General features: G+C 34.9%; 1 protein-coding gene across 2 annotated transcripts in view; it reads left to right on the top strand.

Moving 5' to 3' along the window:
* RERG (RAS like estrogen regulated growth inhibitor) overlaps window positions 1-14,693 on the top strand; it is a 125,396-nt gene extending 110,703 nt beyond the window's left edge. The window contains exons 3-5 of one of the 2 annotated variants that reach the window (XM_069490662.1): window positions 1,644-1,700; window positions 11,403-11,476; window positions 12,958-14,693. In XM_069490662.1, the coding sequence (XP_069346763.1) occupies window positions 1,644-1,700; window positions 11,403-11,476; window positions 12,958-13,365 (539 nt within the window). In that variant the 3' untranslated portion in view covers window positions 13,366-14,693. The remainder of the gene's footprint in view (window positions 1-1,643; window positions 1,701-11,402; window positions 11,477-12,957) is intronic. The other variant, XM_069490663.1, reaches the window with a different exon arrangement.
* The last annotated feature ends 10,333 nt before the right edge of the window (window positions 14,694-25,026 follow it).

Raw genomic sequence — 25,026 nt, 5'->3', positions numbered from 1 at the left:
ACAAACAGTTATGTTTACTAACGGGGCTAATTTTAAAACAGAAAAATATCTGTCTAGTGCTTATGACCTCCTACATGCAAACACAAAAGTCCCAGTCTCAAGAGAGCGAACAGCGACAGACTCTGAAGGTCCCAGATAAAACCACAAGTGCGCTCGCTGTGGGAAGTATTGCAGGGTCAGTGGCCTTGCTACTTTAGGCACTGCAAATATGTTGGCTCGAATTCAGCCTCACACTCTGTAATTAGAAAGCACATTGCCGTTTTCAGTCTCCCGCTACCAGTGGGGAAGCCACGTATAGTCGGGCTCTTTGCAAAGTCCTCATTGCCGTTTGCACTGCGATCTCTCGTATAAGACTTTATGGTGGGAGGTATACGCCTCTGTTGATCCTAAAAAGTTAACGGTAGATAAAGACTGATGGCAACCTTCAACCAACTAGTTTTATTTCTTTAAAGAATATCTTTTAACTACTGCATACAGGGCATTTCAGTAAAAATAAAAATATACTGAGAGATATTTTTAAACTATAAAATATGACACACAATGATTCTTTGGTGAAGGTCAGTGGGATCCCAGGGAGACCATTAAGGGTATTTGGAGGACTCGTGAGTCTGCTGAAATTATATGCCAAATTGTGTACGTGTGCATTTTATTTTCCAGGAAAAGAATCCAATGCTTTCATTCCAGTTTTAAAGTGTCTGTGACATCTCCTTCCAAATTTTTTTTAAAAAGATTAAAACCAGTTTTCAGCTATCATAGAAGTGTAAGAAAGTGTTCAACGTATGTCCCATCAATTTATAAGGACAGTAGAGCTCCCATAACTCAGCATTTCTCTTTCTCCAACCCATCTTCTAGTTAAATATTACCCAGATGGCCTAGGACTTAAATTCAGTTTGGTACAGGGGATAAGTTACAGACTTCTTGGATTCAGATCTTTACTTGTCCACCAGCTAGCCAGATGAGCTCAGTGAAATTAGTTAACCTCTCAGAGCCTCAGTTTCCTTATCTGAAAAATGGGAACAATCATAGTACCTGCCTCACAGGGATGAAGGGAGAACCGAGGAGACCGTGCAAGCAAAGTGCTTAGCACAGTTCCACAGCCTGACTTTGCTGTAAGTATTTTATCAGTGCTGCTTTTGATGAGCTTTAACGAATCCCTTAAAAAATCCTAAATTTTGAATATCTACTTTTTTATAATACAAATGACATGCTAGTGATCTTTCATTGTAGTACAAATGATCACATTTTAACTCAACTTTTTTCAATCCTTATCAATATTCAAACTTCAGACACTTGTACTGTGACACTTTGTATCTGAATTTATCATTTTGCTGAGAATTTTATATGTGAGGATTTTCACATTGTGATACTTTTTGTTTGTTTTATTTCTAATGCTGTAACCAAAGGAACAAATCTTAGCTGTTAATTAATGCACAATGAATCCGTTAAAATATTACGACACTCTTTAGGCCATAATATGGAATTGGAAAAGGATTTTAATAAACTTAAAAACCATTATTGGGTTTATATCTCAAGGAAATGTAAAGCATATATAAGCTTTTATTGTCCATTTTTTTTCCTTAAAAGGATAAGAACGCTAAGCAAATTAACGAATTTATTTGAAATGTTGCTCTTTTCTTCCACAGCTCTTGTAGTGAGATTTCTGACCAAACGGTTCATCTGGGAGTATGATCCCACCCTCGGTAGGTCAAATTTTGTTTCCTCCTCCTCTCCAATCAAAGTTTAGGGACCAAAGAAATGACATTTTCTATTGCAACATTTTTAAGCCCCTTGCAGCTGTTTTGGAAGTGCTTTATCACATCGTGCAAAGAAGCCCTCCAAGAGGCTAGATGTGTGTTTCATGCTGTCTGTGCTCAGAACCCTGCAGGATTTTAATGCATAGGTGAAGGGATTAGGTCAAACTGGAGGCAAGAAAGAAGTGGGTACAATAGGATGCCCACCCAAATCAGAAAAAAATGCAACGTCATTCTATCAGGAGAAAGAGGACAAAATGGACATGGCAGATTTGGGTGGGATAGAATGGCATGCTGAGAAGAGTGTGACAGTAATATAAAACTTCTGAATACTGATTTTAGGAAAGTGTAAAAATAAACTATGTTTCTCCCCCCTCCCCCTGTTCTCTTCAATGCATCTGATCGACATCCATTTACAAAAACAAAACAAGAAAGAAAAAAAAAGCAAAATTTGATGTATGTGGATCTTGAAAGTAGCAAAAATATTGATGTATGAAACGTGGGCAAAACTATTCCTGGATGGTTTTTTGGAGTTTCTTTTTTTTGTTTGTTTGTTACCTATGTTCAGTTTAAAAGGGAACTTTCTTTCTCACTTGTGCCTTCTTTGATTGTTTTTATTCATTCACTTGACAAACATTTACTAAATGCTTCGTATGTGTCAGATTGTTCTAGGTGCTGAGGATAGATCAGTGGGCAGAAAGGGAAAGCCTCGGCTTTTTCCAAGCACACCATTCAGCAGAAAGAGAGGCATCAACAAACAAATATGTCAGAGAGTGAGAAGTGCTGTGAAGGGATCTTATAGTTTGCTTATTTCATATCTGACTTTTTAATCTATCTGGAACTTATTTTAGTGAGAAGTATAAGGTGAAGACCCAACATTTTTGTCCAAATAGTTGACCAGTTTTCCTCCTACTATTAAATAGTCTCCACCTTTCCCTACTACTTCCAATGCTGTCTTTTCATATGTTGAACCATTTACAACAATTCTAGATTTGCATTTCAAACCCAACACCAGCAGCATACTTTTGTGATAATTGTATGCTCTATGGAACATTGTGATGCTTGGTAGAGAAAGTCTTTTTACAAAATTATCTTGACTATCATTTTCAGTTTATTCTTCCAGGTCAATTTGAGAAACTCTGTCATACTATGACATGATTTTGATCAGAATTACACTAGAACTATAAGTTACTTTAAGAAGATTCACATCTTTATTATAATATTCAATTTTTAAATCTAGGAGAATAGCATGTCTTCACATTTATTATTTATTCTTCTATGTTTTTGCTTTCAAATAAATTAGTTTATTCACATCAAAATTTTTCAACATGTTTTTAGATATAGCTACCCTCTAATTTTAAGATGACATATTTGTATCTAAAAATGAACCTGACTTTTTTAAAAATCATTCTTGTTTCTCCCCCAGAAGTAAATACTAAATTTTGCTCTTATATTTTTATTATTTATATATGTTTCACAGAGATTATGTGAGAATCTTAATGATTTATGGGAGTTAGGTAGGAAAATAACTAATTTTATGTACTGTTATACGCATACATCTCAATGAAAGATGAAGCTTATAAAAAATGATCTCATAAAATTTTTGAATTCTCTCTGAATGTGTTCCAGTAACTAATGGTATTACGTTTAGTTAGTCTTAGTTGAACCATTTTCCCTTTTGATTTATTCATTCTGAGAAACAACTGCTATTAATCGAAATCCGGCTGCATTAGTTATCTATAATGCAAGCTTCCTTCACTAAGAGTAATGAAACTTAATTGAGTGACCTTGTACTGTATTACTCAAAGAGGATCCCAGCTGCTAAGCAACAAGCACTTTCATGAAACTTCAGGAGTAACAGATACGTGACTCACCCCCCTGGGAGGGCTTCATTAACTCTCTCCCACTGGAGACTGGATGTGTGTGTGTGTGTGTGCGTGTGCGCGTGCGCGCGCGCGCACGTGTGCATATGCTAGAAGTCATTGGTGTTCTAGCCTACAGGGGTTTCCAATCCATTTGATTCAAGCAAAATTAGCATTTCCTGGGCTTAAGTTTGTTGAATATGTCCCTCCTTTAACAAAACGTTTCAGAACCATCACCAAAAGAGATAGATACATTAAAAAGCATTTACAAAAAGCAGTCTTGAATTCTGAATTCAGTACCTTCATCAGAAACATGGGGCCTTTTGTTTCAACCTAAAACAGATTTGTTGACCCATGAGAAGCTGAAAATTATGGATACCATTCCACATATTAACAAAATTGGAATATTTACTGCTTTGAAATAATTCTGTAGAGAAAATGCTTTCCTCTATAGTAGAAGGTGATCCCCAAGTTTTTAGATTTCAGGCCCAGTGTTTCCTTTGTGTTGCGGTTTTATTTTACTTTTGTTTTTTATAGAGAGGGACTATCTTAAGAATTCAATTAGGAATGCAAGCAAGGGGCAGAAGGTGACCTATACCAACATGCTACTTGCACTTGCATTTCATGAAAGAAGGGAATTGTTTTAGCATTCAAATGTTTTGAAGGACATAGTCTAAGAAAAAAAGTTCAGTCCTTTAAAATGAACAGTTTTAGTGTCATTTATGTTTTTCTCATTTCGCTGTGAACCAATACAATCTTTGTAAGCTGCTAGTCTTGGTCTATGCACCATATTTGAAAACCACCGTGGAAGCCCATAAGATTTGGGACTTGGGCCATCTAAGCCAGAAAGCCCCCTCAAGGTGGTGGCCGCAATGTTCTGTTTGTAGAACAAGAGGATCTATGTTCTGGATCCAAACCAAGAACTGAATCCCTACCTCTAAGAATGCTATTATCCTCCAAGAACACTGGTCATAGCAGAGAATACAGACAAAGACTTAGATTGTGTGTGATTGTGTGTATATGTGTGTGCCTGTGAGTGTGTGTGTGTTGGAGGTATTTGGAGAGGAGGAGAGAGACTGCATTTCAGCCCCTATCACTGCTACTACTGGTACCTCAGAGGCATCATGCACTACGAAACTGCTTAGTAAAGGCTCAGGCAGGGGTGAGGGCAGGAGTCAGAAGAGATTAGACACACTGGTGCTTTGACTCTGTGATTGTTTCTTCTTGCCTACCTTCTTGCCTCTGGTTGGAAAGGCTCATACCAAGACAGAGACACACCCAGGAAAAATTCTCTCAGCTGGATACTAAAGCAGAAGTGCTTAACCAACTCACAGAACTATTCAATATAGGCACTGCAGGGAACTTGGAGATCATCATTTGACAAATAAGGAAACAGGGCCAAAGAAGTAAATTTATCCAAGATTACATGGCTAGTTTGTGGTCAGACCAGCAATAGAGCTTAAGTCACTACAATTTCCATTCTAGCATAAATCAACGTTACTAACTGCTGTTACTGTGCTGGCCAAGTGTCCACACTAATGTGTTGAAACCTGGAAAAAAGCTAAATTAGTAAAAGGATTAATCACATACAACATCCCTTTGAGCATCAACTCATCCTCGAATATACAAAATATACTTCTATGTATTAAAATGTTATGGAAGGCAGGTTTTAAGTCATATATCTCTCCTACACAGTGACATTCAAATATAATTTTTAATACACCTAATTCTATTTTGAAACTAATATTTGTCTTTCAGTATATAACATTTTGGTTCATTTAGAAGTATCTCTGAAACAGTTATCTCCCTACCCTTCAAAAACAGACCCAAATGATCATTTTCTGTTAGTATGATCAAAATCAAAAGTATTTCCATCAATCAAACACATACGCATTTTCTTTTGTGTTTTAAAATGAATAGTAGAGTCTAATTCCAAAAAGTAACTAGTATATATTTTAGAATTAACTCTGGAAAAGCTAGCACATAAATGTGCGACATTTTGCCTCTGTGGGCAATACTTTCACTGTTTTATGTGTGGAGAAAATGGGTTGCTAAGGAAAGAGAGAGAAGCTTAAAGAGAAAATGCCCCAAATGGCATGAAACCAGTATTCGGCTTAGATGAAATCACTGCTACCACCCGCTGCTATGGCTGGGGCAGACATTCCATCATTTCCTGCATTTCATCCTTTTTGTTTCATCTAACAAATAGGCAAAGAATCACACAACTTCATATAATTTTTATTATATTCTATTTCCCCCCTACTGTGGCCTTCTGTGGTTGAAATACATATCCTATTTATCATGGAAGCAACAGAGAAAAATGTCCCTGTCTCCCAGACAACTTTTGGTGCAAAGACATGGAATAGAGCCCAGAACTCTGTTTTCCAGGCTCCGGGGCTCATGCCAGTCTTCTTAAAAGGGAAGCCGGCACAAAGGACAGTAAAGAACAGTAGAGGGAGAAACCAAAAGGGCGTGGATCCGTAGCATGTGTGATGCCATCTGGTCTGCTCCTTGTCAAGCTGGGGCACTGAAGACGAGAAAAGGAAATCATTGAGGGAACACTTGGAGACAAGCAGTTGCTGTAAGTGGTAGCTTAGGGCATTAAATCATGCAAAACTATAATCTCCCATTTAAAATAAAAGAGTGAGAGAATGGAATGTTCTAGGATTGAGAATCACTATGCATATACCATGTATGCATTACACATTCTAGGTGAATGACAATAATGTAAAATACACTTATTAACACATTTTGAATATAATCTCATTTTTAACTTTTACTTTTTGGAAAATACTTGAGCAATGCGCCTTGCCTGTGGCAATGAGCATTGTAAGTGCTGACGGCAGGTGGGAGGTTAGGTTATGCCACTTAGTTAAGCTGCCTCTCTGCATTTGTATTTTGGACAGGAGAGTGTATTTACAGTAAAGTAACATAAAACTTGGTCAAAAAGGACTGCAAAACAGTTAATGAAATGAAGGTCAGAAACACGAAGTAGGTAGGTTAAAAACAAAAAGTAATAAAAGTTCTGGCTTACAGGCGACCTCCATGGGAGCCGTAACTTCTACCTTTTATAGGTCGGTTGGTTAGTGATTTAATAGTTTTGGTGCAAAGAATTGAGTTAATAATTATGTTAATCATACTACTCTTTTCGTGATGCCATGCCACTTTTGGTATATGAGGCCCATATATTATTCCACTTTATTTTTTCCCGCATCCTTGTTCTGAATCCCATTTCCCTTCTCTGCCCCTTAAGTGTGTAATCTAATGTGTTTGATACTAAGCACAGTGTCTAAAAGCCTGAACTCCAAAGCCACTCTTCCTGGACTCAGAGCTCATGTCTGTCACTTACCATCCATGTGACCTCAGGAAAATCATTTCATCTTGTTATGTCTCAGTTTCCTATTGTAAAATGGAACTAATAGTAATACATACTTCGTGAAACATTTGTGAGGATTAAGGGAGTTAACATAAGGAAAATTTCTAGAATTCTTGTTCAAATAGTAAGCAGTATTTGCTAGCTATTTTATATATATATATACATATATACACGAGAAAAGTGTTTTTCTGTGAATGCATATATTTTAAATTTATGTAAATTTTATTGTGCTATATATTTATTATACTTCTAATCAACTGAATGTGGTATTTTTAAGATCCATGCATGTTGCGGTATATGCTTCTAGTTTCCTACATAGTATTCCTTAGCATGTCACGTTTATCTTTCCAGTGATAACACCTAAGTTGCCTCTAATATGAACCACTGCTAGCATCACTGGGAAAACCATTCCTTTAAATCAGTTGTTCTCAAACTTTTGTGTGCATCCCCTAGAGGGCATGTTAGAATGCAGACTGTTAATAATCCTGAGGTGAGGTCTGAGAATTTGCATTTCTGACGAGTTCCTCGGTGATGCTGATGTTGCTGAAACCCAGTGCTGTAAGAACCTGGGCCAGGTTTTTCCTGGGGCACATACCTGACAGGGTGTTGCTAATCCTTAGGGTGCATACACATTGAATATTATGAATAGTAGATTGCCCTCCAAAATGTCACACCAGTCTACACTCCCATTGCCGGTTCGGGGAAGCTCCCATAATCTAGTCTGGCCTCATATTATCTAACTGTCTTATTTTTGCCAATCTTATGTTCACAAAATAATTTTACAAGCTTCCCTCTGGTAGGTTGCCAGGTAGGAGCATCATTTTGTATAAGTTTTAGCTATTTGGGCTTCCTCTTCGTGAATTTCCCCTTTCTATACTTTGCCCATGTTTCTTTTCTCTTCACTCATCTTTTTATTTTTAATTTCTACAAGTTCCTTTATAGCTTAGATATTAATAATTTTTACTTTATGATGTTGCAAATATGTTCTCCCGTTTTTAGTTTATTTCATATCACACAAAATTCTTCATTTTAATGTTGTCAACCTGTTTTTTAATCTCACTTTTTTGTATGTGCATGAGTTTTTATATTTTCTTACTTTTTATTTTTTTAAGTTTTACTTTTTAAATCTAGGTGGATTCAGATCTTTAATTCATCTGGATTTCTTTTTAATATAGGCTATGGGGATCCAACTTTATTTCTTCTATTTAATAATACATTTTCCCTTATTGCTTCCAATCCCAGTGCCATTGACTGAACAATTTATTCTTTCCCCAAGTAGTCTGTGGTGCCATGTCAGTTATATGCCAAGTTCTGCATAAACATGAATCTATTTTTAAGGCCTTGGTAAATTTTCCCATTCCGATATTAGTACCACACTATTTGGGGTAGCATTATATATTTTGCACTATGCCATTTCAGATAAGTTTGTCGAGTTCCTCAAAAAGTCCAACTATACTTTCAATTGTATTAAATCCAAGATTAATTTTAGGGGAAATTGACATCTTTTAAAAATTATTGCTTATCCATTTTTCTTGGAAGTTTTATTTATTCAAGTCTTTATGTTCATTCATAAAGTTTTCTACTTGACAGTTTTGTCCATATTTTATTGCTCCCTAAATATTATTATTTATTTTACTGCTATTGGGAGTAGTTTCTGGTTTTCTCTTATACTTCCTAGGTGGCATTTGCTTACAAAGATGGTGGCTAGTGCTTCTGTATTGACCTTTAATTCCATAATCTTGATGATGTTTAAGTTCCTTTTCTATTCTTCCATCTCTTATTTAGTTTTTATATCTTACTGTATTGTCTGGAGTTTGCAATCCATGTTGGATTACATTTTTATAAGCATATATTTTTCTTGTTTTTGAGTTTAAAAGCAATTTGTCTAAAATGTCTCCATTTATTTGATGTATACTGTGGGGTTTTGACATATAGCCTTTATCTTGTTAAGGAATCCCTTCTATTCTCAGTTTTCTAAACTTTTTTCAAAATCATAAAGAGGTAGCAAACTACAGAAAAAATATTTTCTCCATTTATAGAAGTAATCTATACTTCTATAGATTTTCCCCTTAGTTGATTAATATGTTAAATTGAACTGATAGACTTTAAACACAATTTACATTTCTGAAATAAACTACTTTATCATAATGTACTTATTACACTATTTGATTCAGTTGGATAATCTTTTATTTAAAATTTTTGAATCCATGTTTAAATATAGAATGAGCTTACTATTTTCTTTTTCTTCTTCTTCTTTTTTTTTTTTTTTTTTGTTTGTTTTCTTCTCATTACTCTTGCACTACTTGTTTTTGGAGTCAGCATAATTTCCCATAAAAGGAATTGGGTAGCAATACTTTTTCAATTTGCTAGAACAACTTGTTTAATGTTTGAAAGAAATCTTTTATAAAGTTACCTTTGTGCAGTTGCTTTTTATTGTGGGGAGAGATCTACAATTAGCATTTAAATTTATTTAATGGTTATTGATCTAATCAAATACTCTGGTTCTTGTTGCACCAATCTGTGCATTTTTCTCCCAGAATTATTTATCAGGGTTTGAAATTGCTGCTATAAAATTCATAATATAATTTTATTTTTATTTCAGCAGAATGTGCAATTCCTCTTTTGATGCCATATTTTATTTAATTACATCTTCTCTCTCTTACTTTACTGGTCAGTGTTGTCAATCTCTACCTCTCTGCTGTCCTTTTTTTTTTTTATGTTTTCAAGCACCATGCTTTGATTTTGTTTTTTCATGATGTTTTTGTCTTTTATTTCCTTCCTTATATCTTCTTGAATTTATTCTGTTTTTCCTCTTCTAATTTATTGCATTGAAAACTTAGCTCACTTTCTCTGGTCTTTCTTTTTATTACATCATCTTCTAAAATAAGACAAATATTATCTTGCTTTCAATTAGGCTAACTGTTGCTATGAGAATACGGATAAACGGAGAAATACAGGATAGATGCTGTATGTTACTTCACTCAAACCTACCTCTGGTCTTGTCCTTCACCTTCACCCTGATGTATTGAAATCATCTAGAATTATAATTCTGGGTTGCTTTTGGTGTGGTTTGTTTGGTAGTAGTTTGTTCAAGACCATGGACGTCTTGAATTCGGTTTCACTGGTAATAAGTCCAATGTCAATCTGTCTTTTTGTAGGTGATGTGCTTTCTTCACTCCAAATCCCATTAGATTTTTCTTTGTCATTAATATCCTTAAATTTCCCTGTAATAGGTTTAGATATGGGACGTTTTTCTTCATGTCTCCTGTTAGCTCTTTTGATCATAAGTCTTTCAGTGTCTTTGACCTGAAGAAATTCTCAGTCATTACAACCTCAAATGTTTCCACTTCTCTCTGTATTTTATTCTCTCATTTGAGGCTCATTTTATAAAGAATAATAACACTTCTAATTCTATTATCTATACCTCTTATTAAATTTTGCTTTTATATTTTTTTCTTCTTCTCCTTTACTGAACCTCTAGGACAGCTCCTCACCCTGACCCTCATCAGCTCAGTCATTCATTCATTCAGTTCTTCCTGTCAGTTCTTCTAGTTTTCACACAGAGCAGCACCAGCTGGCACTTATTTTTTGACCTCTGGTTTCCATTTTAGGCGATGAGGGGCTTACTCAGGGCTGCTCAGTCTTCTTGCCCCTGCTCACTTCTCCTCACCCTGATGTGGCTTGGGGACCCCTCTGCTACTGACTCGCCAACTTCCAGCTGGCACTGACTAGCTGCCGTTTTTCTGCTTTGAAGAGGCCTTGGAGAGGACTCTGCATGTTCCATCCCCTCTTCATGCTGCCCAGCCTCCTCTGCTTTGGGTTACCACTCCAAACACTGGGGTCCAACCACCTTTTACTGCCCCCAAGACTTTCTCATAGTTTTACATCATTTGGTAAGACGACTCCACCTCCCTAAAATGTCTATTACATTTCTAGGATGGAGGTTTGGAAGGAAATTAGTTGCTCCTGTTTGCATGTTATCTTATTAGGAACACTGATTTCCAGAAACTGGATTTTTAGGAGCATTGAGGCAGAATGAACTTTGGGGGAACTACTTTCTCATTTTAGATTGTGCAGGGCTCATTTTAGAAGGAAAAGAACACCAGGTGGCTGGCCTCACAGAAAAGTAAGATGGAGTCTTAAGGGGAAAGGACAGAGGAGCAAAGAAGCAGAGAGATCTCCCCTATCCTATACTCTGAAAGTTGATGGCTCCCAAATTAGAACTTGTTACTTCCAGGAGTTCTATCAGCACAAAGATTCCACACTCTTGCCCATCCATCCTCTTTCCTAGACTACACAGTCCCTTCTGCTACAAAAACAGAAATATTTCCCCCATGCCCAATTTCTAATTTTAAGGATCAAATTAAATCTTGTATTTATTTACCTTTTTGCCTTCTTTGCTCATTCCCTTAGAATCAACCTACCGACACCAAGCAACCATCGATGATGAAGCTGTTTCCATGGAGATACTAGATACTGCTGGTCAGGTGAATAAGAAGTTCAGCTAAAATATTTTCTGGATCAAGTAAAAATGAGACATACATAATATGAACAAAATTAAGGCATTTTATTTCAACTTTTGCATGCCTAAAACCTTTTTTTCTCTAATTACTTAGGCATTTTTATGTTAACGTATTTGTAACAGTCTATGTATGCATTCTTAAGCAAACTGCCCAGTGCTTCAAGAGGGTTTTGAAAAGTCTGCAATATTCACGTATCATCTAGGTTAGACTCTCTCCTTTATATTTTGTGGTATAGTGAAATATTAATAGGTTTTCATGGTCAAATGCATTCTGAAATGCTTAAACAGGTGTCTTTACTGAAAGAATTCTCAGATCCTCTAATATGCTTTTGTGTAAGGTGAATCTTTAAGAGAAAGGTATATGTATTGTTTGTTTTAGAATACTTTATTTTAGGAATCTCTCCTGTAAGATTTGCTTTGTAAATTTGCTTTGAGGTCAGCCAGTTCTGAGATTACAAAAGGGTTCATAGACAGGTTTAGTTTCCACATATGGAAATGCCCACTGGAATGATGGTTAGGAAATTGAAAGTTTCCATAGTGCTTTATCAATGACCTATGACCTCAAGAAGACTTGAATTAAAGTGTGTAATCCAAGAAATATTCTTTAAGTGAAATATACATTTTTCCGTCACTCCCACCTCCTTAATCTCTGACCTTCATCGATCACTGCTTTTGAAGAGAGAGGCAGCAGGGAAGTGCCAGCCTCCAGAAGTCATTTGAACCTGTGAAGGCAATGCTTTTTCAAATCGTGCATGTTACCTTCCTACGGAGGAATGAGCACTCCTTTGAGGATCACTTCAAATGAGTTACTGTCAGTATTGGTACTACCTAACATTTTTGAGATATCGGGATAGAAAAAAAAAAAAAAAAGCCAAAATCCTCAGCTTGAAGTTGGACTCTATACAGTTTGTCATTGTTTTTCTGTCCCTTGGGGCTGTCTATACTCTGAAGAGAGAGGAGATTAAAACAGACAAAGAAACCAAATAAATAAACCTAAAAGTCATCTTGTTAAATTTTGGCTCTCATTCTGATACCTAAGGGGCAGGGTAAGTAAGGACTACTTGTCGGTTGTCAATTTGTGAATTTCTTAATTGTGATGAAAAGTCTCAAAGGTGATATGCTCTGTTCAGATTATAATTTCTTGATAGTCCTTGTAATGACAGATTTAATGATGTGGTCAGAAAAAGTTAAAAGCAGAAAGTTAAAGTCTGTGAAGTTAGCAAATTTTCAATTCCCTGAACTATCTTGGTGTAAGTAATGCTTCTGTTTCAAGGTGAGAAGTAAGCCTGTGCAGGCACACTACCAAGGTCTTTTGCTGACTTTGGATATAAAGAACAGAAAGTAAGGGATTACTACTAGCGTGAGCAGAGCCTATACCTTGTGATTACTTCCAGGTAATTACTTCCAGGTAATTACTTCCTGACCGCCATTTTTCTTTGCCAACAGGAAGACACCATTCAGAAGGAAGGACACATGCGGTGGGGAGAAGGCTTTGTGCTGGTCTATGACATTACTGACCGAGGGAGTTTTGAGGAAGTGCTGCCAATTAAGAACATCCTAGATGAGATCAAAAAGCCCAAAAATGTGACTCTCATCTTGGTTGGAAACAAAGCTGACTTGGACCACTCCAGACAGGTTAGTACAGAAGAAGGGGAGAAGCTGGCCACGGAATTGGCGTGTGCTTTCTACGAGTGTTCTGCCTGCACCGGAGAAGGGAATATCACAGAGATATTCTACGAGTTGTGTCGAGAGGTGCGTCGGAGGAGGATGGTGCAGGGCAAGACAAGGCGACGCAGCTCCACCACACACGTCAAGCAAGCCATTAACAAGATGCTCACCAAAATCAGTAGCTAGGCAGCCTGGTTTCTGCGCAGGCCCTGCTGAAATAGACCAGGTGATTGGAAACACTTTTTTGCCCATTTTTTCCCCTTCCAAAATTGAAACATTTCCTTCCTTGGTCTGACTCTGGGAAATGTCTGGGCTTCCCGTTGTTCTCAGCCTCCCATATATTGGGAAGTTTTAGAGTGTTTTATGCAACTTCAGTGCTGACAACCTCTCCCTTTCCTGCTTGAATAAGATTATACTCTAACGTAGTTTGAACACATAATCACAAGAGATTCTGAAATGGCTGGGTTCATAGTAGGCTTAAATAGATTGAAGCCTTTTCAAAAGCATTTTAAAATTCAATTTCTTCTCAGAAACTACAAACGATTGTCTTAAGAGTCTAAGATAGCAGAAAATTCGGTAAAAACTCGGGAAGGGTAGCTGAGCTCTTGGAACAGGGACTAGAACTCTAGCTCTCATTTGAAGTGAGGATTTTCTGAATTATCTTAAATCGTGTAGTTTTTCTTTAACCTTTATTTTGTTCTTGAGTTCAAGCATGTTCTCGCTAAGGTTTTTCACTGTAGCAGAGAGTTCATTTCAATTTGAGTTGGTTCACTCAATGATCTATTGATCATTCCACCCTAATTTTTCTTCCTTGGTTCAAACAAGAATTTAATTATAACAGAGGCAGCAGGACACACAATTCAGATCCTGCTAGGCCTTTTCATATTAAGCCCAGGGTGCTGTAAAAATATCAGAAATATTTTCACCAGACCCTGACTTGATAGAATCCTAGTAGAATATTTAGAATTAGAAACATCTGATTCATTTCTCCCTCTGTTTATCAGCTTAGCAGAAAAACAACAGTCCAAAAAACAGGAAAATTAAGAAAAGAACTTAACTACCCCTCTATTGGAAAGCAAAGGCTTTGTGCCAGGCACAGTCAGAAAAATTAGCTTCTGATTCATTATAAGTTGGTCACATGACTTCCTTTAATATTTTGGATAAGCTAATTCACTTAGGAGTATTCAGAAAAAAAAAGTGGGTGATTAAAGCTCATTATACCTGAATAAATGTGTATAAAACAGATTCTTGTATTGTGAAAGTACAGTCTATAACTGATAAAACTTTATGATTCTTTTCTCCCTATGATGCCCCCATATGTCAAGATTTGGGCACTTTATTTTAGTAGAAAATATGTATCTTTTACATATGTATGTATTTATAAATGCATAGATATATGTATAAAAATTTGTAAAAGTTGGAGGCTTTAATTCACCAGTGCATTTGGACAACTTGGTGTAACTGACTTTATTTTCTGTGACTATAATAAAAAGCATAGTTTTTTCATTCTGTCACATTTGGGCAGTGGTTCTTGTGATAACATGAAAAGTTGATAATTTGAGGAGAGACCTGAGGGAACAATTGAATTGCAGACGTGAAGAATCAGTGAACTGATATAAAAAATTAGCTCCTGTTGATAATCATTGCTGCTATTTTGGGAGTGCTTAGGTGCTATTTTATGCACTTTATGTATTATCTCATCAAATCTTCACAATAACTCTATATAAGAGTAGTGCTATGATCACAATCTTAGAGATGAAGATATTGAGGGGGAGAAAGTTTGCACAGCTATTTAGTGGGTAGAACCAGGATTTGAACCCTAAGAGTCAAAGAGTCAGACTCTAGATCCCACACTATTATCCACTATATAGTTCTTCTCCTTGAGCTGTAGGGATAAGACACCAAAGCAGATAATTTCAGAAAGATTTGCTTCATTTATGCTCTTACTCATTACAAGTATTATACATATATATATATATATATATATGTTGGACACACAACTTGACACAAGTTAGTCCATTTGATGTTGTCTGACCTGAGCCGTAAAGAATATCTGAGAGCTATCCAAGAAAGAAAGAGGGTAAAAATATTCTAGGCAAAGGAAATAGCAGGGAACAAAAATATGGAGACATGAAATGTGATAGTGAATGTGGTAACTGAAAGGAGTTTCAAGGGCCACATGTATCATTTTTAGGGAGAAAAGGGAAGGATAACAGAAAAGAAGAATCAAAAAGAAAGAAAAAGAATATAAGGGAAGAAGTTAAGAAAAATGTCAAAAATACATATTCTTGCAAACAACTTCCTATTAAAGAACCAACTGTATAAATGTAGCTGTGATTCATTTTCAGTAATGTCCAATTAGACAATGTAGGGGAAATAGAAGCAGAGAAAAATTACTTTTGAAACTTTGTTAGGCCGGGCGCGGTGGCTCACGCCTGTAATCCTAGCACTCTGGGAGGCCGAGGCGGGTGGATCGCTCCAGGTCAAGAGTTCAAGACCAGCCTGAGCAAGAGCGAGACCTCGTCTCTACTAAAAATAGAAAGAAATTATCTGGCCAACTAAAAATATATACAGAAAAATTAGCTGGGCATGGTGGCACATGCCTGTAGTCCCAGCTACTCCGGAGGCTGAGGCAATAGGATCCCTTGAGCCCAGGAGTCTGAGGTTGCTGTGAGCTAAGCTGATGCCACCGCACTCACTCTAGCCTGGGAAACAGAGTGAGACTCTGTCTCAACAAAAAAAAAAAAAAAAAGAAACTTTGTTATCTTCTAGAATAAGAGTCTTTTTCATTCTCTCATATCTATGCTTGGAAATATAGTTTAGCCAGTTCCTATTAAAAGCAAGCTGTTAAGAAGACATAGTGAAATGCATGGGTGTCATTCTTGAGTTAAAAACTACAGAAGTTAAATCCACAGTCACCAACACCAGCAACTATCCTAGACATATGAATACAAATCCAGGCCTGTTAAAAATTACCGAACCACTGACATAAGTTCCAGCTGGTAATTACAGAAGAATATGAGATTTCACAAATATAAATCAGTTATTTCTCTCATGCCTCAGGCTTCTCCACAAATGAAGGTTATAAACAAGTTAACACTACTTGTTTGGAAGCTGAGTTTCATTTTCGTGAATGCCAATGAAGCAAGATTTGCTTGGTAAAGAGTAGGGATAGGGTTGTATTTTTAGAGTTAAAAACATATCATTCATCTGGGCATGATGTAATGATGGGGACCAGATTTACTCCTACATATCAAACAAGAAACAAGCAGACAAAATATACGGAACAGTGATTTTCGGACATTGAATAAGAAGCAATGCAGTACCGTGATCCCTGAAAGAAGGGAAAGAAGTGATAAACCCATAAACCATATGGATGCACCAGCTTACTGCCAAGTGGCAGGTTCCAAGAAGCAATACAACAAGGAAGTACCCAAACAGCCTGGTGGTCTCACTGAGTTGAAGATACAAAAATCAGATTTTGGGGAGGCCAAATTGATAAGAATCTGTGGAATAGAATGCCTGGAAAAAGGGGAACTTCACAGAAAGTTCCAGAGATGTGCAGAAGTCTTTGGCTGAGTATAGATAGTACATGGTGAGAGGAAACTACCCAACAGTGGAGTAAGAAGCATGGAAAAGCAGTAAGTCAAAATTTGAGGGAGAATACACAGGGCTGGGAATACTCTGTATGCCCTCCAGTCACACTGAAGAGACCTTGTGATATGCAAGTAATACACAGGAGCTTACAAGGATATTGTGTTAATTAATACACAGGACATTAGAGGAATATTGTGTTAGTTGTGAGTCTAAATTAGCCCTAGACCAGGATGCTAAGTATATGCTCTGATAAACCTTAAAAGTAAATCTTAAATTGATCAACCTGAGTCCACGTAACTTATTTTGTACTAGAAAAATCCAATACACTGTACAAGAGTATACAACAAAATCCTTCATCCAACAAGGTAAAAATTATGATGGCTGCCATCCAATCAAAATTACTATGCAAACAATTAAATAGGAAAATGTGATCCATAAATAGGGTAAAAATCAGTCAATAGAAACAAAGGAATGACAAATGCTAGCCTAGAAAACAAAGAAATTAAAACAGCTATATTTATGCTCTATATGTTGAAGAAGATAGACCAAGACATAAACACAGTAAGGACAGAAATGAAAGTTATAAATAAAACCCAAAGGTAATTTCTAGAGATGGGAAATACAATATCTGGAAAAGTAATACACTGTGTATGTTTAAAATCAAATTAGAACCTGAAGAATTGACCAGTCAGCTTGATGATATAGCAATAGAAACTATTCCAATGAAGAAAAGAGGAAAAAAAAGACTAAAAACACAAAAATTAACAAATCATCAGTGATCTCGAGGATAAAATCAAGCAGTGTGACATATACATATATAATTGCACTCTAAGAAGTAGAGGAGAATAACGGTGGGGCAAAAGAAAATTTGACAAATAGTAGTTGAAAAAACAACCCCCCAAATCCAAGAAACTCAAAAGATCTCAAGGGGCAAAAACCAAAGGAAAAAATCAAGATACATCAAGATCAAATTACTGAAAGTGGTGATAAAGAGAAAAATTTAAAAGCAGCCAATGGGGAAAAAGATATATTATGTAGAGTGGAACAAAGACAAGGATGATAACCAACTTTGTTTCCACAATTATGCAAGCCAGAAGGTACTGCAGTGACATATATAAATTATTGAAAGAAAAAATGTCAACTTACAATTCCTTTCCAAGTAAAAATATCTTTCAATAATAAAGATAAAACAAACACTATTTCATATGATAAAAGATCTAGGAGAATTTACCACTGTCAGATCTGTACTACCAGAAAGGTTAAAGGACAATTTTTAGGCAGAAGGAAAACATCCAGATGGAAATGTAGAGCTATACAAAGAATTAATAGCACTGGAAATGATACCTGTATGCATAAATACAAAAGGCATTTTTAAAATTTTTTATCACTTTCAATGATAACTGACTGATTAATGTATTATTGGGTTATAACATATATAAAAGTAAAATATATAACCATTAACACAAAGGAAGGGCAGGAATAGATTTTAAGTTTCTGAAACTATTTGTAAAGTATCATAATATTATTTGAAGATAGGCAGTGATAAGTTAAATGTGTATATTATAAACCTTAGTGCAGCAACTTAAAACTAAAACAAAGAGATGTAGCTAATAAGCCAATAGAGTATATAAAATAGAATAATAACAAATACTCAATTATTCTAGAAAAATGAAGGAATAGATAAATAAAAGAACATAGAACAGATTGAACAAAAAGCAAAACCATTATAAATACATTAAATGTAAGTGGTTTAAACACTCCGGTTAAAAATCATAGATTTTCTGATTGGATAAAACAAGAACCACCTACATGCTGTCTACAAGAAAACCATATTAAATAAAAAGGTACATATAGATTAAAAATACAACAATCTGAAATATACAAACAAAATAAAGTTGGAGTTGCCATATTAATATTGGACAAGATAGATTTTAGAGTAAGAAAATTAGCAGGAACAAAGAGAGACCTTTCATAAAGATAAAGAGGTCGATACAAAACCACATAACGTTCTAAATATATGCACCTGATAATACGGCTTCAAAATAAATAAAAGAAAAAAATTGATAGAAATAAAATGATAAATAGACAAATATTAATATATAATTATAGTTGGGTATTTCAAATCTTATCTCTCAGCAATTGATAGAACTAATAAACAAAAAATCAGTAAAGTTCTGGAAGACATAAACCACACTATCGACCAACTTGACCTGACATTTACAGAACACTCCATTGAAAAAAAGCAGAGTACATTTTCTTTTCAGGTGTACACATAACATTCATCAAGCTAGACCATGTTGGGCCATAATGTAAGTTGCAGTAAAGTTAAAAGAATTTGCAGAATGTTCTCTGACTTTAACAAAAACATAATTGGGAAAAAACCAAATATTTGGAAATTAAACAACACACTTCTAGATAATCTATGGATTAAAGAGGATGTCAATTGAGAGAAAATGTTTTGAACAGAATGAAAATGGAAATAAATATCAAAATTTGTGGATACAGCTAAAGCCGTGTTTAGAAAAAAACTGAATGTATTAACATCTTTTATTAGAGAAGGAAAAGTGTCCAAATCAACATATTATACTGATACCAACGTTCCTCTGATACCAAAACCAGAAAAACAACATTATAAGAAAATTACAGACTAATAATCCTTTTGAACATAAACACAAAAATTCTCATCAAAGTTTCAGCAAATGAAACACACACACACATGCACACAGGAAAATATATCATGACCAAAAGGGATTTACCCCAGGAATTACAAGGTTAGTTGAACATTCAAAAAATCAATCAGTGTGACTCACAATTTTAACAGATTAACAACTTTATAATAATCTCAATTGATTCATAAAAATATTTTTATAAAATTTAATACTAATTCATAATTTTAAAACTCATAAAACAAAAAAATCTCTCAGCAAACTAGAAATAGAAGAAATCTTCCTGACTCCAAGAAAGTGCACCTTTAAAATGTCTGCATCATCCTTAATGGTGAAAGACTGAAAACTTTCCCCCTAATAGAGGGAATAAGACAATTTCTATTCAACATTATAGTGGAGGTTCTAGACAGTGCAATAAATCAAGGGAATGGAGAAGTAAATTGTTTTTATTTGTGGATGACATGATCATTTATACAGATGATCTTAAGAAATCTTTTAAAAAATGCTATTAGAACTGATAAATGAATATAGCAAGATCAGTTGTGTAAAGTCAGAGTCCAAAAATCAATTTCATTTCTACATGCTGGCAACATACAATTGTAAAAGGATTTTTAAATCTATTTATAATAATGTTAATAAACATGCTATATTTAGGAATAAATTTTTCAAACTATGTGCAAGACCTATACTCTGAAAACCATAAAGTATTACTTAAAGAAATTAAAGATCTAAATTCATTGAGAGATGTACTGTGTTCATGGTTTGAAAGGCTCAGTATTGTGAAGATGTCAGTTCTCTCCAATCAGATTTACACATTCAACAAAATTCCAATCAAAATTCCAGCAGACTGTTTTGTAAAATTGAAAAGCTAATTCTAAAACTGATATCGAAATGAAAAGGATCTAGAATAGCTAAAACAATTTTTGAAAAGACAAAAACCAAAGAGAACTTATACCTCCTGATTTTAATATTTATTATAAAGTTACGCTAGTCAAGAGAGCCTGTTATTGGTGTAAGGTTAGAGACATAGATCCATGGGACAGACTAGAAAGATAAAAAATAGAACAACACTTATACGATCCATTGATTTTTGACAAATATACCAAGATAAATCAATGGAAAAAGAATATTCTTTTCAACAAATTGTGCTAGAACAATTGAATATCCATGTGCAAAATAAACAAATAACTTAAGCCCATATTCACACTGTAAACAAAAGTTAATTCTGAATGGATCATTGACTTACAGGTAAGAGCTAAAACTGCAGGACTTTCACAAGAAAACATAAGAGAAAATCTTTGTGATCTTGGCTTAGATAGGAATTTTTTACAAAGAACATGAATTAAGGGCAAAATTAAAAGTGTATTCCTTTAAAAGACATTAAGAAAATGCAACAGTAGGCCAGACTAGGAGAAAACGAATACATAAAGAATTCTTAAAACCCAATATGACAATACAGTTAAAAAATTGAGCAAAAGTTTTGAATAGATAATCAGATAAGTTTTGAATAAACAGATATGCAAATGGCAAATAATGCACAGAAAGATTCTCAACATCCTTAGACATTAGGATAATGTAAACTAAAACCACAATGTATTATCAGTACACACATTAGAATGGCTAAAATTCAAAAAGATTGGCAATATACATACATGTCCATGAAGATGCCTGTATTCTAGAACTCTCATACATTGCCAATAGGAATGTAAAATAGAACAGTTGCTTTGGAAAACAGTTTGGAAGTTAATTATAAACTTAAACATATACTTTCACACACAACTCAGCAATCCTATTCCCAAATATGTTCCAAGAGAAATGAAAATATGTCCACGTAAAGACCTGTATGTTGATGTTTACAGCAATTTTATTCATAATCACCAAAAACTGGCAACAACTTAACTTACCATCACGGGTGAATGAATAAACATATTATGGTATATCTCTTCCATGAAATACTATTAATAAAAAAAGAACAGAGTACTGGATGAATATCAAAACATTATGCTGAATTAAAAAAAAAAAAGCCAAAACCAAGATGCTATATAAATATCATAAGATAAGATTTCATTTATACAAAATTCTAGGAAAAGAAAAACTATAATAAAAGCAGAATCTGCAGACAGCGGGCAGGAGCAGACTCTGCAGGGGCCCAGAAGCACTCTCTGGGGTAATGGAAATATCCTACATCATGATTGTAGTAGCGGATAAATGACTAATACATCTGTTAAAACTCATCAAATTGTAAATTTAAAATTGATTTACTTATTGTATGTAAATTATAACTCAGTAATGCAGATTAGAAAAAGAAACTTATCTTTCATTTGAGCACTCAAGCCAAGTCAAAGAAACCTTTTCTGAAACCTACTTAAAACAAATGTTCAACCTCTCAGCATAGTTTACATTTTGCATCTTTTCTGGTCTTAATAAAGTATCAATATTATATTTTAAAATAATAGTTTCTTTTAAATTCTCCCTGTTTTTCTTCCACTTCGGGATTCCTGGCCTGAAGTATGTTCAGTCAATGTGTCATTTTGCTCCCTTGTGAATCCCAAAAACATTTTATTTCTCCTTAAAAAAACTACAAATGGGTGTTTCAGGCTTTTTAAGTTTAGGCCATTTGTATATGTATGTATCCACCTACTCTGTACATGTTTTATGAGAAATGAAAATAATTTGGCTTATTTTATGTAGGAATATTTTAAGAATAAAAATCTCATTGTCGTCTAGGGAAATTCTTGATGAGGGCTTCTTGATGTTAGTTTATGATGTATGAGATCCTGTAAACGTCATAAAAACTTTTGTTCTATCATTCACTCCATCTTCTGGCTGTTTGGAGAAGCAAAGGGCTTACTGCAAAAAGCAAGAGAGTGCATTGAAAGAAATACAGGACATTGATTACTTTATTCCCTGAGGTTCTGAGTCAATCTGTAAACTGGTAGTATCTGATCTACAATTTATACTCCTAACCTTTGCTTGTAAATTGGCTTTTTGGAATGCTGAAGGCAATTTCCCTGGAAAACAAGCTATAAATCATATTTAGGCTCCCCAGCTCGTCCATAGTAGCCTATTTAACCCATAACATAGCATTTTTACTTGTGTGGGATACAGTAAACACAACATTTCAAAAAGGGCAAATATCTTTTTCACATCCCTCACCTAGCATTCTGTAATATATTCTTCCACACATTCTGGTAGCTCCTCCTTGAACCCTTGACTATATAGCTTCTTTGGAGAGTAGGGAAAATTAGGAATTTTTTCAAGAGGATGGTTAATAACACAAACACATCTAACTGGTGATATTTCAAATAGCCTAGAAAACTTAAGGAAAATATTTTACATAGAATAGGGGATGAATTGTTTTAGAAAAGAAGCATACATACACAGAAAAGCAAGTACACCTAGCCCCTAGGATGAGTTCCTATAAATTGCCTATAAACATACAACAGACAAAAGAGACTTAGTGATTATCTAAATTCACAGCATTTCCAAAGTGACTTTCTTGAGTCTACAGACTGCTACTAGATATCCTTAAAAAATAAAAAAGGATTCTTTTTCAAATGATTTTGGGAAACAGTGGATTAACTCAAATAAAGCAGGCTTCATTACAGCAGGACTTCTTCGAGCTTTCGCTATGCTAATGAGTGTTGTGAATCAGAGAGGCCCAGTGTTGCCTAAACTTACTCAGTTGTTCGGGTGCATCTCCCAGGACTAGCCTTCTGTGAACTATTCTTTGAGAAATCATGCTTTCATCTTACCTTCAAAGAATCTCTTCTACATCATCAAGGCTTTTCTTGCATAACACCAGTAATGAAGAGTTCTCCGCAATTCAGGAGGGTTCCTTTGTAGGATGTGCTGTCCCTAGTGCTACTCGATAAAAATATAATGCAAGCCATGTGGAAGTTAAAATTTTCTAATTATTAGATTATTTACCATATTATTATTAATTACTTATGGTTAATTCATTAAAAGTTAAAATGTTTACATTTGAAGTAAAAAGGAAATACATGGAATTTACTTGATATGTTTTATTTAACCCAATACATTTAAGATAGTATCATTGTAACATATAACCAATATAAAAATTATTAATTCATTCAATATTTCACAACTTTTTTGGTATCAAATCTTTGAAATCTAGTGTGTAATTTACACTTACGGCACTTCTCAATTTGGACCAACCATATTTCTAGTACTCAATTGTTACATGTGGCCAGGTGGCCTCTATATGAGATGGTGTCACTTTAAAATATTTTGCCATCTATTGAGTGTTAATCCTTTTCATTTTGAACAAATCCAGTCACTACAAATTTGAAATTGGAATCCTGGATTTTTAGAAGTGAAAGTGTTCTTAGAAATCATCTGATGCTGTCCTCTCAATTCCACAGCAAAATAATGAAACAGCAATGGGATTGGAATGCAGGTTTCTTGATGGCTGGGTTACATTATCCTGGCCCCAATATACCATAATGTTTTTAGATGGAAAATTAGAATCTAAATTTATAAAAGGAATTCGTGGTTTTATATTTAAAAAATTACCACAGAACTTTTCTTAAAAATTGCCTACATCCAGAAATTTCAACATGTGATTTATTTTTTACAAAAATTCAATTTGCTAACACATTTTCCGGACTATACATACTGCACAAAGTGATACCACCTGCTCTTTTTTAGTGCCACTTTGAAAACAGGGCACATATTGCAAAGAGCAACTCTTATCTATTGCTACATTTTCATTTATGAAAAGTCAGCAGTACAAACATATAGTAAACTCAGACCCCACAACAAAATTAGCAATGCGCTAGTCCTTCTCCATTTCTCTCAAGAAAAGAGGTATCCAGCTTCGATTTATCTGCTTTTGTCCCTAAGTCAAATGACATTACTTACAAAGTAAATTTTAAAATTTCTTTTATTAATTTTTCCAACCCCTTTTATTGGACCTTGGGGAAAAAATAGAACTATGAAAAAATTAACATGTTTAATGTAAATTGAGATTTAATTAGCTACACAACTTTATCAAACTTTTCTATGGAAGACTGGGACGTTTCACATCCATTTTGACTTTTTGTAAGAAGTGGGTCTCTAGTTTGCTAGCTTAGCTCTATTACTCTAATTCCTAGCATTAATAAATACTATGCACCCAAGTCAATCGGTGCACCAAATGAAAGATTTTATGGAAGAAAAGAATAGGTGAGAACAAAGCAGGGTAAACACTAAACATCAAGTTTCTCAGACAATGACCAAAAATAAATAAATAAATAAGAGATATCCTGCTTTGGAAATCTTCCCAGTTGAAGTAAATTGACAGTGAATCAACATCCTGTCTCTAGCTACCACCTTGGCTATAAACACTCTATTAAAATCACAACTCAGAGTGGGGAACAGAAATTATGCTGGACAAAAATACGACGATGCTGAAAAATGATCTGATCAGACCGTAAACCATGAACAATTAAAACAGAGGTCAACTCTTCTCACTAACTTTAATTACTGGGCACAAGCCCACAAACGATACTGCTCTATCTGAATTCTGCCTAGCTAAAAACTAGGCCATACATTGGCCTGCCAACCTGCCAGATATTTCCTC

Source organism: Eulemur rufifrons, chromosome 16, assembly GCF_041146395.1.
Source record: "Eulemur rufifrons isolate Redbay chromosome 16, OSU_ERuf_1, whole genome shotgun sequence".
In the NCBI taxonomy this organism is placed as follows: Eukaryota; Metazoa; Chordata; class Mammalia; order Primates; family Lemuridae; genus Eulemur; species Eulemur rufifrons.
This window is presented reverse-complemented; position numbering and strand designations above follow the sequence as displayed.